This window comes from Gracilinanus agilis, chromosome 3 (assembly GCF_016433145.1).
Source record: "Gracilinanus agilis isolate LMUSP501 chromosome 3, AgileGrace, whole genome shotgun sequence".
NCBI classification, from domain to species: Eukaryota; Metazoa; Chordata; class Mammalia; order Didelphimorphia; family Didelphidae; genus Gracilinanus; species Gracilinanus agilis.
The window spans coordinates 172,848,352-172,864,015 of NC_058132.1; the positions used below are offsets into that span (position 1 = coordinate 172,848,352).

Sequence of the window (15,664 nt, forward strand, 5' to 3'; positions counted from 1 at the left end):
CCCAGTTGGATATTCTCCATTGTCTAAAGAGCTTTTTCTGGGGAAGGGGGTGCTTTGGCATTTTAAGAGCAGATTGTTCAACTCCAGTAAGGTAAAACAGAAAAGTTAAGCCTTGTGCAATAAAGAAATTTGACTCAATTTCTTTATGGCTATAGTTAGAAGGACACTTTTGCAGTGACATAATAGGGGGAAAGTTGGTGATTTTAATAAAAAAAACCATATTGCACTTTTTTTTGTTCACTCACATTAATGCATAGAAACACAATTTTTTATCTTTGAATAAACTGTTCAACTTATTAAATGAATGAAAATTATGGGAAATAATTCCTAAAAACCTAACAGGAAAAATATATTAGCCTTCCTTTGCTTTTCACCATAGAGAAAAGCAGTGTGAGAAAGGAAAAATGTGCAAAGAAAAAATTTTTGGTCAGTCTTGTGTGTATGAAAGTTTATAGGTGCCCACGAACTGAACTGTAAGCAGCACTATAAGCACTCATGCCTTCAGAAGACTGAGGGTTACTGTCAGTGATAGAAAGGATGGTGCATACTTTACTATGTACAGCTGAAATGGAGAACTAAAACTTCTGTTGCACAAAAGAAAGGAAAATGGCTGAATTTGGCATTTCAGTAGCATGCTATAGAATTCATCATGATTAATTTCACATTAAATTGTGGACAATGGTTGCATCACATTTCACGATATCACCAATAGCTGTAGAAAAACCAGTGCCTGACAAAGAATCTCCTGGAGACAAAGGAGCACCCAGCGAGCAGCAGCTCGGCTCCCCAGCACATGCTTTTCCTCTGCCAGCCTTAGGACACAGCATTACGATCTGAGAATGGCCAGATGGGGACATTCCTAGCTGGATTCGTTCCAATAACCTGAACAATGATGGCTTAAACAGAACATAAGCGCTTCTCCTACACTTGAAGAAAACAAACAAAAAACACAACAGTCACACACACACACATACATACACACACACACACACACACAGCCCTCAAAGCACTAAAATTAAGCTTTAATAAAGCAGGGTCATGAATTGTAACCAGTATAAAAGAAAAATCCAACTAGAAAGATGTAAAGTAGTGCTCTTCAGTGTTATGTTTGCTATCATTAGTAATGTTAAGCATCAAGAAAAATAAAACACATCATTGCACATGACAGCCGCAAAACAAAAAACACGGCTAAACTTGGACATTAGAGAACTGAATCATTTTTTGATGCTACATCACAAGCAGCTTCTGGTGCGTATGTTCTGTGAAAAGGTCTTTCACACATCAGTGACGTGGCGCTTCCTCTGCAATGATGCTTCAGGTCAGGTGGCGAGTTATAGCGCGAAGAGCGTACAGAAGTTCGGCTTGCATGCGGGCTTCCATCAAAAGTAGATTTACATGAACCTGAGGGGAAAAGGGATGTTTTTTTTCTGTTAGCTCTATGGCAAGCAATTCTGCATTCATTTTTCATAATTTTATTTATGATTATTAATAGAAAGATGTTTCCTAAACATATAAACATAAGTATCTGCAAATTTTTCAGTCTTGTGTGAAGCCAGTACATTTGTAGAAAGATTTCTTTCTCTCAGTCACATTAGCCTTGCCTAAAACTTAAAAAATTTTCATTAAAAAATCAAATGAATGACTAATGGACCCCAAAACGCTATTATTCAAAATAACATCAAACTACTAACACTTTGCTTAAGAAAAACACAGAACAATAAAACTCAGTTAAAGATAACTTCAAACTAGTTATTAAGGCTTTAAGAATATGTTTCTGAATTGATAGACTCAATGCAGATTAGAGCATACTATTTTCATTTTATTTTATTTGTATTTCTATTTGGGGGTTTTATAAGAGTATTATCTCACAACATAGCCAATGTAGAAATATGTTTTACATGATTGTATATGTATAGACTAGGTCAAGTGGCTTGCCATCACAGGAAGAGGAGGAAAGAAGGAAGGGAGGGAAGAAGACATTTAGGATCTCAAATTTTCAGAAAATATATGTTGAAAAATTGTTATTACATGTTATTGGGAAAGAAAAATAAATAACAACAATATTTTTTTAAAAGAATCTGGTTCAGAATAGTCAGAGAAAGAGTAAATCTTCATGTGAGTGGATCTTTCTTTATATTACCTTTTCTTAATTATAAGGCTATAATCTTAATAGTTTAATTAACCTCTAAATATTTCAGAATATGGTTTGGGCCAATTTAAGTAAGAGCCACTAGTTTCAGAGAGCTTAGTCTAGCTGCAAATGGCCATTACATTTATATAAACAAAACAACACTTCTAATTTTACATAATTAATTTATATAAGGTACATTTCCCCATAATTTGCTTTCATACTAAATCATATAATTTCCTATTTTGCTATTGTACTGAGTTGTAGGAACATGCTTTTCTTTTCTTTCAGATTATACTTTGACTGCTCACTTCAGGTTGTATTTAGAAATACCTGATTTTTTGCCACACATCCCATCCCCCTTTCTCTGAAAAGCCATGACAGGAGTTTATCTAAGCTGCTAAAAAGTATCTAGGACTTTCTCTAGAGATACACAGCTCCTTCTAGACATGGTACATGTAAGAATTCTTATAGAGGTTCTCAGGAAGTGCTTAATAAGCCTTTTATAGAAGTTGTCATATATTAAAATGAAAGTTCTTTTGAAATCCATTTTAAAGTGCTAAGCAAATATAAGATTTCATGTAATAAATAACTTTATTTCTTTTAAAATATTCTACAATATTTTTAATACTATACTTAATTATTCTGAGTTTCTAAATCACTCCAAATCAATGAATTTTAAGTGTATTTAAATCATTGCTATTTCTTAGCTGACAAAATATATTTGTCTAATTAAGAGGTGATGCTGTTATTTAAAAACACATTTAACCCAGATAAAGTCTCTACTATACAAAGGTACAAAGTATGAAATGTTAGACCAGCTACTGATACCAGCATCATCAAAGAAATACTCATATATGACACTGCTTCTTAATTTCTCTAGCTTCCCTCAAAACTGAGCTCATATCTCACCTTTTGAAGGGGGCCATTTCTGATCCCCTTCCCCCCTCCCCTATTATCCCCAGTTGCTAATGTGATCTCCTCACAGACCACCTTCCTATTTACTCTGCATATTTCTTGTATTTATCTAGTTATTTACATGTTCCTCTCCATTAGAATGGAAGCTCTCTGAAGGGCAGGAACTGTTTTTCTCTTTCTTTGTAGCCACAGTGCTTAGAAAAGAACTTGGTACAAAATAGACACTTAAAAATGATCAGTGAAGGCCTGGAAATAGGAGGTCCTGGGTTCAAATGTGGCCTCAGACCCTTCCTAGCTGTGGGACCCTGGGCGAGTCATTAAACCCCCATTGCCTAGCCCTTACCACTCTTCTGCCTTGGAACTGATACTTGTATCAATTCTAAGACAGACAGTAAGGGTTTTTGTTTGTTTGTTTTTTAATTCAGAAATGCTCAGTGACTGATTAATTGATCTCTACCCCTAACTATAAGAAATTTCAGACCCTCAATAATACTTCTGATATCTTGGCATCAATTAGATTGCTCTATTTATAGCTAAATGATCTCCCTCACTAATGCACAGTGGAAATCAATGATAAAATATGATTCCTTTTACAAACAATTTCTTTCAGGGTTATGTTTCTTTCATGATGTACATTTTATCTTGTATGATGAACTTAGTCAAATGGAACTATACGTCAAAATTAGTTTACCTCAGATTCCAGAATTTTGTCTAGCAGATAGAGATTTAATGGAGCATCTAAAGTGGAGACTTTGGGAAAGAAGGTTATTGATCACCCCCTGAACAAAATATCTTTCGAAATGTTGGTTTTTTTAAGTGTATATTTTGAAGAATGCACTTTGGACAAAACTTTCAAAAGCAATTGCTATTCTACATATTGTGTGGTCACAAGTGGCAAAAAATATGACCAAGAGGTTAATTAGTGAATTGGACACAAGTGGAATTTAGTAGTTAATAAATAAGCTTGCAAAACTCTACTTTCTAAGTGTGGAGAGTTTTGTTTCTTGGTTTGTTTTAAAGATAAATAAATCCACTTCCTTTACCAAAATGGATACTTCCTACTACCATTTTCACATGTCATCTTTTGATTTTGTCAAATCTGATAAAGCATACAGATGTATCAGCTACTTAATCTTACTGAACCTCAGTTTTCTCATTTGTAAAATAAGGCTGGACTAGATGGTTTTTGAAATTTCTTCTAAACTCTAGACTTATGATTTTAAGATCTAGTAGAGATTTTCTTTCTTATCTTGTCTTAGAATATTAATTAACTGATACTAAATATCAGTTCCAATACGGGAGAGCAGCAAGGGATGGGCAATTAGAGTTAAGTGACTTGCCCAGGATTACATAGCTAGGAATTATCCGAGGTTAAATATGAACCCAGGACCTCCCCATCTTTATGTGGCTCTCTATCCTCTGAGCCACCTACCTGCTGCCAGAGTAGATTTTCTTACAAAAGACTCACCTTTTCCGAGTGTTTGAACTGACGCCAATAACTATCATACATGCGCTTGGTAGTTCTCTCGGGATAGCAGGTCACTGTCTTAATGTAAACCTTCAAGCTTCGTTCAAGTAACTGATTAACTTCTCCATAATCATAATCATCATACCTAAGCAAAAAAACAATAAAACAGCTCTATGGTGCAATTCTTTATTAATAATAACTTGCCTCAAATTTCTAGAAAGTCCCTTTTGTCTCTTTTCTCTTAAACTAAGTTTATAATATTCTCATAGGATCTCTTAAAAGTCTCTTACAGACCTTATTCTTTATGGTATAATGAATCCTCTACATGGCAAAGAAGGAAAACTAATTATTAATATCACAGATGCTACAGTGGGAAAGGAAGAGAAAACGCATTTATTAAGTGTCTGCTGTATGCTGGCACTGTGTTAAGCCCTTTACAAATGTTTTCTCATCTGACCCTCATGACAACCCTGCAAGGTGGGTTCTCTCTCATTATATTCATTTAACAGTTGAGGAAAGTAAGGCAGATAGTGGTCAAATGACTCACTCAGGGTTACATAGCTAGTAAGTGTCTGAAGCAGGGTTCACATTCATGGTTTCCTGATGCCACAGCTAGAGTACTCTATTCCTTGCACCACCCAGTGGCTTAGTGAACACACTTAAGAGTCAAAAGAACTGAGCTCAAGCCCCCATCTTCAACTTACTAGCAATGTGAAGGAAATTAAGTCATTTTACTTCTCTGGCCTCCAGTGCCTCATTTATGAAATGAAGGAATTGGATTAGCTCATCTCCAAGATTCCTTTCAGAGTTAATACTGTTACTTTTTCTGAAATTAAAATGTATTTTCTGCTTTTCCTCTGACAAGTATTCGATTTTTAGTTAAAAATTCTCTAGAATTGAGATTTTAGTTTCGAAATCTAGAATTGTTATAGAAAATAAGACTCCAACTATTTGAATTCTAGTTCCAGTCTCAAGAATTTTTCAAAATGTTAAGAAAAGCTACAGAATGATTTATGGAGTGCCATCATGATAAATCTATTCCTGACTGGCCATATTTCTCCATAAACTGCTTCAAAGCCCAGCTTAGATATTATATTCTCTAGGAGACTTTCCCTGATCAATAACATCGACACTTAGTTCACAGTTCTATAGTCTTCCTTAGCACTTGACACTAAATTAATTTATACCCACATATGCATATATATACATATATATATAGTCTATAAGCTTTAAGCGCTGAGTTTCCTCTATCTCTTTTTATTTTTCATTTTTAAAAATATTAATCCAAATGTTTACAAATCCAAATTAAAGAAGCATTTCCATGCATGAAGAAAGATGATATTACACAAATGAAACCACAAATCTATATGTTTAACTTACTTTTCTTCATATCTACATAATATATCCCATTCACAATGTTCTAACCCATCTCACATCACATAAGATATTGTCAGGAGACCAAAATGCTCATACAAATTAAGTCTTTCATGCTTTATCTTTCTGTTCACTTTCTGGAAATATTCTCAGTTTATTCTTCCAATAATAGTTCTTTGGCTTTGTATAATATTCTTCTAGTTCTACTAATTTCACTCTACACTGTCTTGTAAGGTTTTTTCCAGGTTTTTTAAAAAATTAAGTCATATCATTTCTTATGGCATAGTAGTATTCCATCATACTAATATAATTTTGTCTAGCCATTTCCCCATTAATGGGCATCCCCACAGTTTCCAAATCTATGCCGCCTCAAAGAGAGCTTCTATACATTTTGTAACATATGGGTTCTTTTCTTCTTTCCCTGATCTTCTTGGGAAACAGACCCAGAAAATGCTAGGTCTAAGAATATACACAGTTTTATAACTCTCTGAGTATAATTCCAAATTGCTTTCCAAAATGGATGGATCAGTTCAGAGTTCCAATGACAGTGTATCAGTATCCCCATTTTTCCACATCCCCTCCAACATTTGTCCCTCTGACCTTTTGTCATTTTAGTCAGTCTGGTGAGCATAAAGTAATACCTCAGAGTTGTTCTAGTTTGCATTTCTCAGTACTGATTTGGAACATTTTTTCATATACTTATATGTAAGCTTTAATTTTTTTAATCTGAAAATTGTTTGTTCATATCTTTTGCTCATTTATTAACTGAGGGATGGCTCTTAATCTTACAGATTTGACAAAGTCAACTACATTTTTAGATATGAGACCTGAGGGGCTGTCTACAAAATTTTTCTCCTAATTTTCTGCTTTCTTTCTAATCTTGGTAGCATTTTATTATTTGTACAAATCTTTTTCAATTTAATGTACTCTAAATTATCTATTTTATATTTCACAATGCTCTCCCTCTCTTACTGACTCATATATTCCTTTCATAAAATCTGGTACTGCTAGACTTTCCTTTATACTTTTTCATTATTGGGATGATATTTGACCTTTGATATTCTTGGCCTTTTAATCTTTCAAATGAATTTTGTTATTATTTTTTCTAACCCAATAAAATTTTTTTTGGTAATTCAACTAGGATGGTATTGAATAAGTAGATTAGCTCTTCTACTCCTTTATAAACTGCCAAAGAGTACGCATTTGATGATGCTCAATAAGCATTGAGTATTACTAATAGAATCATTCTTCCTGTAAGTCTTTCCAAATTTTATCTATTCCCTTTCAACAGAAAATAAAATTGCTGATCCATCTTCTCCCAATAGCATACTAAACATTGCCTTTATATTTACATTCACATTAAAATGAAAACATTTATTTGACACAGAGAATCTACATTTTTAGCATCAAATTGCTTTTGTCAGGAAACCATCAATATTTTGGGGCAGAAATGTACTCTCTCTGTCTGAATATTAAGTCATACATTTGTACAGCTAGTTTCAAACACATTTACTACAATTCACCTACCTGATTCCAAACATACAATGAACATAGTTAAACAAAGCTCTTCGCAGCATGGTTGTATCCACATCCTCATGTGTCGCCATGGTATTGTAAGTGAGGTTGTAGACCATCCTGAACTTTTCATCAAGAAGATGACCAATATCAGAGTAAAGCCTATTTACCAAGGAGAACCCATGATTTTCCCATGTATAGTCCTAAAAGAATTAAAAGTTCAGATAAAAAATATGCAGGATTTCCATTTTTTCCTTTCCCTTGGAAATAGCAATAATTTAGCCAATTTCTTAAAATGAGATAATTTGATATTTTACTCTTGAAGTTTGTTGGTTTACTTTTATTGGAAGCAATATTAAGATTTTCTGAAGAGCTGCTTTGTAGGTTAACATGCCTGTGTAGAAAATTAACTAATTATGAGCCCCGAATTCCACATACTCTTTATGAACAATAGCAAGGAGGCCAGTATCACTGGAACAAAGACACTCGATCTCCCACGTCTATATATTTGTTTCCCCCACCCCCAAACCCTTATATTCTGTGTATCAATGCTTAAGGCAGAAGAGTAGCAAGAGCTAGGCAATTGGGGTTATGTGACTTGCCCAAGGTCTCAAAGCTAGGAAGTGTCTAATGTAAGGTCAAATTTGAATTCCAGGACTCCCATCTCCAACCCTGACACACTATCTACTTACTGTGCCACATAGCTGCCTTTCTCTTTTTTCAATGACTGTCAGCCATGCCTGTAATTCTCTCTTTCTTTATCACTATCTCCTGACTTTCCCTATTTCCTTCAAGTCACAGCTAAAAAAGCAATCTATCATAAGTCATTCCCAAACCTCTTTAATGTTAGTACCTTCACTCCGATCATCAACTATTTATCCTGCATATATCTTGTTTGTACATAGTTGTTTGCCTATTGTCTTCCCCCATCACACTTGTGCATTCCAGGAGAGTAGGGACTACTGTATACCTTTATTTGTATCTTCGGTTGCTTTGCCCATTTTCTGGTACATAGTGATTTCATAAATGTTTGTTAACTTACTGATAATTATGAGTCCAGCATTTTCTGCTATGGTTCAATGCAACAAAAATTTATAAGCCTCTTCTAAGAGAGAAGTTCAGCACATATAGTGAGAGTGACAAAAATGTAAAAAGGAGGAGTAACACCTTCTTTGAAATATGATTTGAATGTCAACTACAGATATCAAACTCTAATTGCTACTATAATTCCAAGAGACCCTGCAACTAACTATTGTTAACAAAATCAAATTAGAAATAAAGGTAGAATTTGAGTTGGTGTTAAAATATAAACATTTAGTAGAATCGGAACTCTGTAAGTTTTTGGAATTGTTTGTGATTCTGGAAACCTCCAAACTGTTTCTTCCCAAGATTGAGAGAACTGATTTTCATAATTAGCATACTTTCTGATCTGGGACTTCCTTAAGCAGATTAGCACCACTGTTATAAATATTTGGTTCATTTGGTACTTATTAAGTCTATACCTAATTAGATGAATTACTATGAACTTAAGTTTATTCTTTTTTTCCCTCCCACTAGGATGGGCCATTATTCAGTTATTTAAAGTACCTTTTATTTGTTTTGGGGGTTTTAGTTATGTATGAGCTTGCTTTTAAAACAATGACAAATACAAAATTGTGTTTTGCATGACAATAAAAATAAGATAAAAAATAGAGTACCTTTTTATTGTAGACATGAACAATATAATTTGTTTTCAATGGTCATAAATCCTTTGAAGAATTTGAATTTTTTGTTTACTGATACTATTCCACTTATGCTTTATCTATGAAGGCATAAGCAAGCAAAAAGTCAAAAAGGTTCACTTTCCACTAGGTTCCTGGCAGGGGATATATTGGGTCATCACTATCCTTTGGTACCTGAAAGGAGCCTAATGCCCCAAACTGTACTAAAGCAAATAAGGGACAGGCCTCTTGAATAGCTTATACTTAATAAATTCTTGTTGGTTAGGAATGTTTGTTGAATTTATTTAATTCATTCATATTTCACTTTATTTTCCAATACAATTGAAACAATTAAAAACCACAGTATTCTGATTTGCTTTAAAGAAATCATATACCTGAGCTCGGAATGTTGGTAAATGTTCTTCTCCTCGCCTAGCAAAGTCTTTGTACCCAAAACCAGGATCTTCAATATATCTGGAGACATCAGATGTTGAAACTATATCATCATCAAAGGCTGAGGACAATAATAAAATAGAATATTAAGAGAACTGTAAGTAGTCAAGACCTGAACTCCATTTTCCTCACTTCAAACTTTTAATGTCATTTCTGAAATTGAGTTCCTCACTTTGGTATTTAAACTTATAGGAACATGTCTTGTTAATAGTTTCTGGGTTCAATTTCTCTAATAAATACCAACAATATTTAACTACCATGTATCTAGGCCAAAGATGTTAATTCAATTGAAAAGTTGAAATGAGAAAGGTTACAGGCAAGCCTACTGCTTCAATTGATTGGGAAAAGAATCTTTTAGGGAAAAATAAATTCCTTTAGAATGCACTCTATTATATTTATTCTACTTGGTCACAGAATGGCTGGAGTTAGACTAAGTAATGTTTCCAAAAAGAAGCTGGATAGCTGTTTGTTTGCATATTTCAGAAGAGTCTTAGATTGGACCTTTGATGACCCTTTAAAGATTCTCTGTGATAGTTTAGATAATGAAAGACCACCTTTAGACTAGTCAAAATAAAGCTTCATTGAAAATATTCTACATATGATCCAAAAGTGTTCATTCACAGTACACATTTAATAATTTTTGCCAATTTAAAAATATCCATGTGATATGAATGCTTATGAGATTTGCTATCCCCATGCCCTCCAAAAATCCTCACATGCCAGTTAGGGAGGTATAAAAATTCAACACATGATTTTCAAACAATAAGGTATTTGAATGCCATTGAATATGATACATTTTATAAACTGAGTATATTAAAAAATGCCTTATATATAGTCATGTCTAACACTTCATGATCCTGTGATTCAATGGTTTTCTTGACTAAGATACTGGAGTAGTTTCCCATTTCTTTCTCTAGTGGATTAAGGCAAATATATTGGTTAAGTGACTTGGCAAAGTTTATGCAGCTAGTGTCTGAGGCTACATTTGGACTCAGGGCTTCCTGACTCCAGGCCAAAGATTCAATGCACAGTCACCTAAACTCTTAGCCTCCAATAATTAATAAGAATTACTTTAAAATGCTAAATGGTGACACTTTAAGATCATTTTAGTTTCCTTAAAGGAATTCTCATCATTGCATCAACAATTGCATACCAGCAAAACTATGGACTTCGGCCTAAGTTAAATTTCATTGTGTGGTGCTAGATATTTTCACAAATATTCTTGAATTTGCTTCCCAATCACTCCTATCCTCCAATAAAGTACAAAGAGATATTCACTTTCTGACAGATCAAATACTATTCTTTAGGGTGATGAACTTTGCCTTCCTCAAAATGGGGAAATATTCTGACATTTTGCCAATTTTTGTGGAATTCTAAATTCTTATTCATATAACACTTTAAAATCAGGCCATGCCTTCAGGATCAAAAAATATCACAAGTCACTAATACCATGATCTCATATTGTTACAACTCTCATAGAAGGATAACATAATGTGGATGATAAAAGAATACATTATAACTTTAATAACTTATTCCATTAGGATTAAAGGAATAAAATTTCAATGTACTCTCTCAAAATTTACTATTCTTTTCTTGACCTATTTGATTATATAATAACTAAAAGTCTGAAATATAATTTATATAGAATTCTAGGCAGATCTAGAATGGGATATAGAACAAAAGCAATTTGTTTTTTGGTTCTACCTCTTTAAATAAGGGTTTATATAAGACTTTCTATTCTTTGTTTTCATTCAACTATTTTTATTTATGATTAATAAGCTTATAATTTAAAGATAATATTAATTGTAGCTTACAAATAGCAACATTAAGGCTGCTATAACAACTAGAAGTTCTTGAAAATCACGATTTGAGATTATACCAAGGACAAAAAAAACTAAGAAGCCTACAGTGTATCAAAAATATGGTTTTGTTATTATCTTCTACTTCCTCATCAGAGTCTAATGATTTCAATATTGATTTTTCAAATTGATTTCAAATTTGATCAAATTCAAAATTGATGTTAGTTTCTGGCTACCTTCAGTAAGTATTTTTAAAAGTTTTTTTTAAAAACCCTTAACTTCTGTGTATTGCCTCCTTGGTGGAAGAGTGGTAAGGATGGGCAATGGGGGTCAAGTGACTTGCCCAGGGTCACACAGCTGGGAAGTGTCTGAGGCCAGATTTGAACTTAGTACCTCCCGTCTCTAGGCCTGACTCTCAATCCACTGAGCTACCCAGCTGCTCCCCTTTAAAAGGTTTTATTGATATATTTTGGTTTTGCATTATAAACACTTAAATTACCCAATTCTTTGAGGTCTATCATAAAAAAGTAAAAACAATAAATTAACCTTTTATGAAAGTGCATGCAACATTCAACATCTTAGTAACCCCAAACTCTTAAAAAATCTAATAAACAGAAATCTATTTTTTCTTTCCCCCATTCCTTAATCCCAAAGTAAAAAAAAAGAAAAAGAACAACAAAATCCTTGTAAAAAATATGCAGCCAAGCAAAACAAACTCCCTCATTGGCTGTAGAATGTGAGTTCTTGAACATAGGGGCTGTCTTTTGCTTTTTTTATATCGTAAGAGCTTAGTACAGTGCCTGGCACAGAGTAGCTGCTTAATGAATATTTATTGATCGTACAAAAATAAAGTTATCTCATTTTGCAATCTAAATCTGTCACCTTACTATCAATAAGCAGTATTTCATTATTGATCCTTTGGAATCAGTGCGGTAATTAAATCCCTAAAAACTGCTGTGATCACCAAGTGAAGTTGTATAGAGGGAGAAGACAATTGAGCCCAGGATAGAGCCCTGTAGGATATACCTATGAGGGTATGACCTATATGAGATCCATCAAAGAGGAATGAGAGGTAGTCTCTAAACAAAAGTATGTAGTTGTAGTTACTATAGCTCTTGTGTGTATCTCAGTAGGCAAATTGTAAAATATTGAAAACATTGTTTCTCTATTTCTTCTTGCAAACTTTATTGCTATTACATATAAAAATGCTTATTATTTGTGTGGATTTATTTTCTATTCTGTGATTTTGATGATCATTGTACCATATACATTGTTCTCCTCACTTAAATTTGGATCAGTTTAGGTAATTTTTTTCCAGGTTTTTTTTTTTTTTTAACTCATCATGTTTGTCATTTCTTATGGAGCAATAATAACATTCCATTACAACTATACATCACAACTTGTTCATTCATTCCCCAAGTAATAAAGAACCTCTCAGTTTCCAATTCTTTGCCACTACAAAAAGAGCTGCTAAAATATTTTGTAACATATTGTTTTAGCCTCTTTGTTGATATTTTATTTATAATGTTTTTCATTAATGTTTATTAGGGATCTTGGCATATATTTTTCTGCTTTGATTCTGTTTACTTTAGGTATCAAGATAATACCTGTGTTGTAAAAGTCCTAGTAAGAACCTTTCTTCTGTTATTTTTGTAAAGAGTTTGTGTAATTTTATTCATTTGAAAATCTGATAGAATTCACTTGTAAATCCATCTAATTCTGGGTCTTTTTACGAAATTCACCTATAGTTTGTTCAATTTTTTCCTCTAAGACTGGATTGTTGAATTCTCTATTTCTTGTTCTCTTAGTTTGGATATTTTATACTTTTATAATATTCACTTAATTTAAGCTATGGGTTTTATTTTTATTCATTGTTGTTGATTGATACTATTAATTTGGTTTTCTTTCTTCCTTTTAAACAAATTAACTAATGGTTTATTTTATTATTTTTTCAAAAAACTAATAAATCATTTTATAAATTTAGCCTTTCCCCTCTATGTTGCTAATTTCTTCCTTGACTATCAGGATTTCTATCTTGATGGGTTTTTGTTAATATAAGTCTTTAAAGATAAACGTTTCCCACTTAAGGACTGCTTGGGCTGAAATCCAAAATCTCTTTATGTTGTTTCAATTATTGTTTTTATCTTTAATCTTTAGGATTAAGCTATTTGAGTCTCCAGTATTTTTATCATTGAAAAACACTTATTCATCTCCTTAACTTTTGTCATCTGGGGGATGTTTCTTATAAATTTTAATATATTCATTATATTTCTTGGAAACAAAATCTTTATCAGTGAAACTTGTTTAAAATTTTCCCCAATTATTTTCCTTTTAATCTTAACCAGATTTTGTATTTGTGCAAAAACTTTATTATGTAACGAAAGTTATCTATGCTATCTTCTGTCTCAACATGAACTTTTCTTCTCTCCATAGAACTAAAAGTTGCCCCCACCATGTTTCCCTAATTTGTTTATAATTTTACCTTTTATATCTATTCATTTTCTCTTTCTATTTGACTTCCTTTAAGGCCCTACTAACATTTCTTATGTCTTTTGTATATATGGAAAAGGAAGCTTTTCCTAACCTCTCTTCATACTAGTCACTTCCCTTTTAAAATTACTTCCTATGTGTCCTACATATATCTCTTGTTTGTATGTTTGTTTGCTGTTTTCCCCAATTTAATAAGAGCTCATTGGGGAATGGACATTGTTTTTTATTGCTTTTTTGAATATCTAGTGCTTAGTAAGAAAACAAATACTATTTTTTAATACTTTTATCACTGGCTCTTAATATAATCTTTATTGCGTTGTGATCAGTAAAGTATATATATATATATATATTTTGTATTTCTGCACTTGTGAGGTCTTGATGTCTTAAAAATGAATGATTTTTGTACAGGTACAATGCAGAGGTGAGAAATAATGTATATTTTCTATTTTGATTCAAATATCTCTTGAAATCTATCTTTTTAAATTTCTGCTAAATATCTCTTGAAATCTATCTTTTTAAATTTCTGCTTAACAGTATAGGAAATTTAATTAGATGATTAATTTCATCAATGAATCGAGTCAATCTTTCATGTTACTTTTTAATATCTATAAATTTAATAATTAAATCACTCAGGAATAGGAGAGTTGAAAAAAGTATACAAAACACACACACAAAAAACCCTTTTTTCCTAGAATTTTTAAAGAAGAGATTTTTCTGAAAAATGAAACATCTCCAGTCAGAACTTAAAAGGATCTTTGGCTAGATCCCAAGAATTATATATCAAGTTTATCTTAAGAATCACTCGCAAAGTAAAAAAATCCTCATTGGATTAGTTTGTTACTCCAAGAATTGAAAAAGGAACAAATAGATTCTAAAAACTCTAATGCTAATTATGATTTATTATATATGATTTATTATATGTGAAACCCTACCATTCCTCTATTCAATGAACCCCAGTGGCTCACTCCAGGATCAAATATAAAAACCTCCAACCACATCACTCCTACTTCCACTCAATAAAATATAGGAGCTCCCTAATACCTCCAGGATCAAATATTAAGTCCTTTTGTTTGTCATTTAAAGTTTTTCCTACCTTTCCAACCTTCTTATACTTTACTCTCTCCTCTAGATTCTCTATACTCCACATGAACAAGCCTACTCAATAGTTCTTGTACATGATACTCTATCTCCCAATTCCATGCATTTGCACTGACTGTACCCTATTTCTACAGTGACCTTATAACTTCTGCCTCCTACCTTCCCTGGCTTCCTTAAAAGTCTCAGCTCAAATTCTCCCTTCTGAAGGACATCTTACTCCTCTGTAAAGTTATAGTAACTTGCAGACTGTTTCCCCATTAGAATATGAGCTCTTTGAAGCCAAGGACTTATATTTTTGTCTTTGTATCCCCAGAGTCTGATACATCAAAAACACTTAATACTTATTGACTGACTTCATCACAAAGTCAATTTATATGGTTCAATTCCCAGACTGGTAGAAAGAAGTCGATATTCCTTCTCTACATTGTGGAGCTGCAACTGCTGAAGAGACTCATTTCAGCCATGAAGAAAAAGATATTCTAATTTCCAAGATTATGAGAGACGGCCAGGGAGAAGTGTTCTAATAAAGTGCAACATCACACCAAATGCTGAAGGACAGCTAGCTTTCTTATAATGGCTAAATATTGCAAAGAAAATTCAACAGATTTCTAAACTGCCCCCTACAAAACCTCACTTTTTTTTATGAAGAATGTAAAATGAAGGACTTGAAGAATGACAAAAAGAGAATACAGAAAAACTGGAATTTCTATTGAGAAAAGAT

The 15,664-nt window shown here is 32.8% G+C and overlaps 1 protein-coding gene across 2 annotated transcripts in view; it reads right to left on the reverse strand.

Annotated features, from left to right (window-relative positions):
- Nucleotides 1-1,039: 1,039 nt before the first annotated feature.
- Nucleotides 1,040-15,664, reverse strand: part of SESN3 (sestrin 3) — an 84,493-nt gene continuing 69,868 nt past the window's right edge. The window contains exons 7-10 of one of the 2 annotated variants that reach the window (XM_044668381.1): nucleotides 9,499-9,617; nucleotides 7,416-7,606; nucleotides 4,515-4,659; nucleotides 1,040-1,401 (exon numbers count right to left, since the gene is read on the reverse strand). In XM_044668381.1, coding sequence (XP_044524316.1) covers nucleotides 1,315-1,401; nucleotides 4,515-4,659; nucleotides 7,416-7,606; nucleotides 9,499-9,617 — 542 coding nt within the window. In that variant the 3' untranslated portion in view covers nucleotides 1,040-1,314. The remainder of the gene's footprint in view (nucleotides 1,402-4,514; nucleotides 4,660-7,415; nucleotides 7,607-9,498; nucleotides 9,618-15,664) is intronic. The other variant, XM_044668379.1, reaches the window with a different exon arrangement.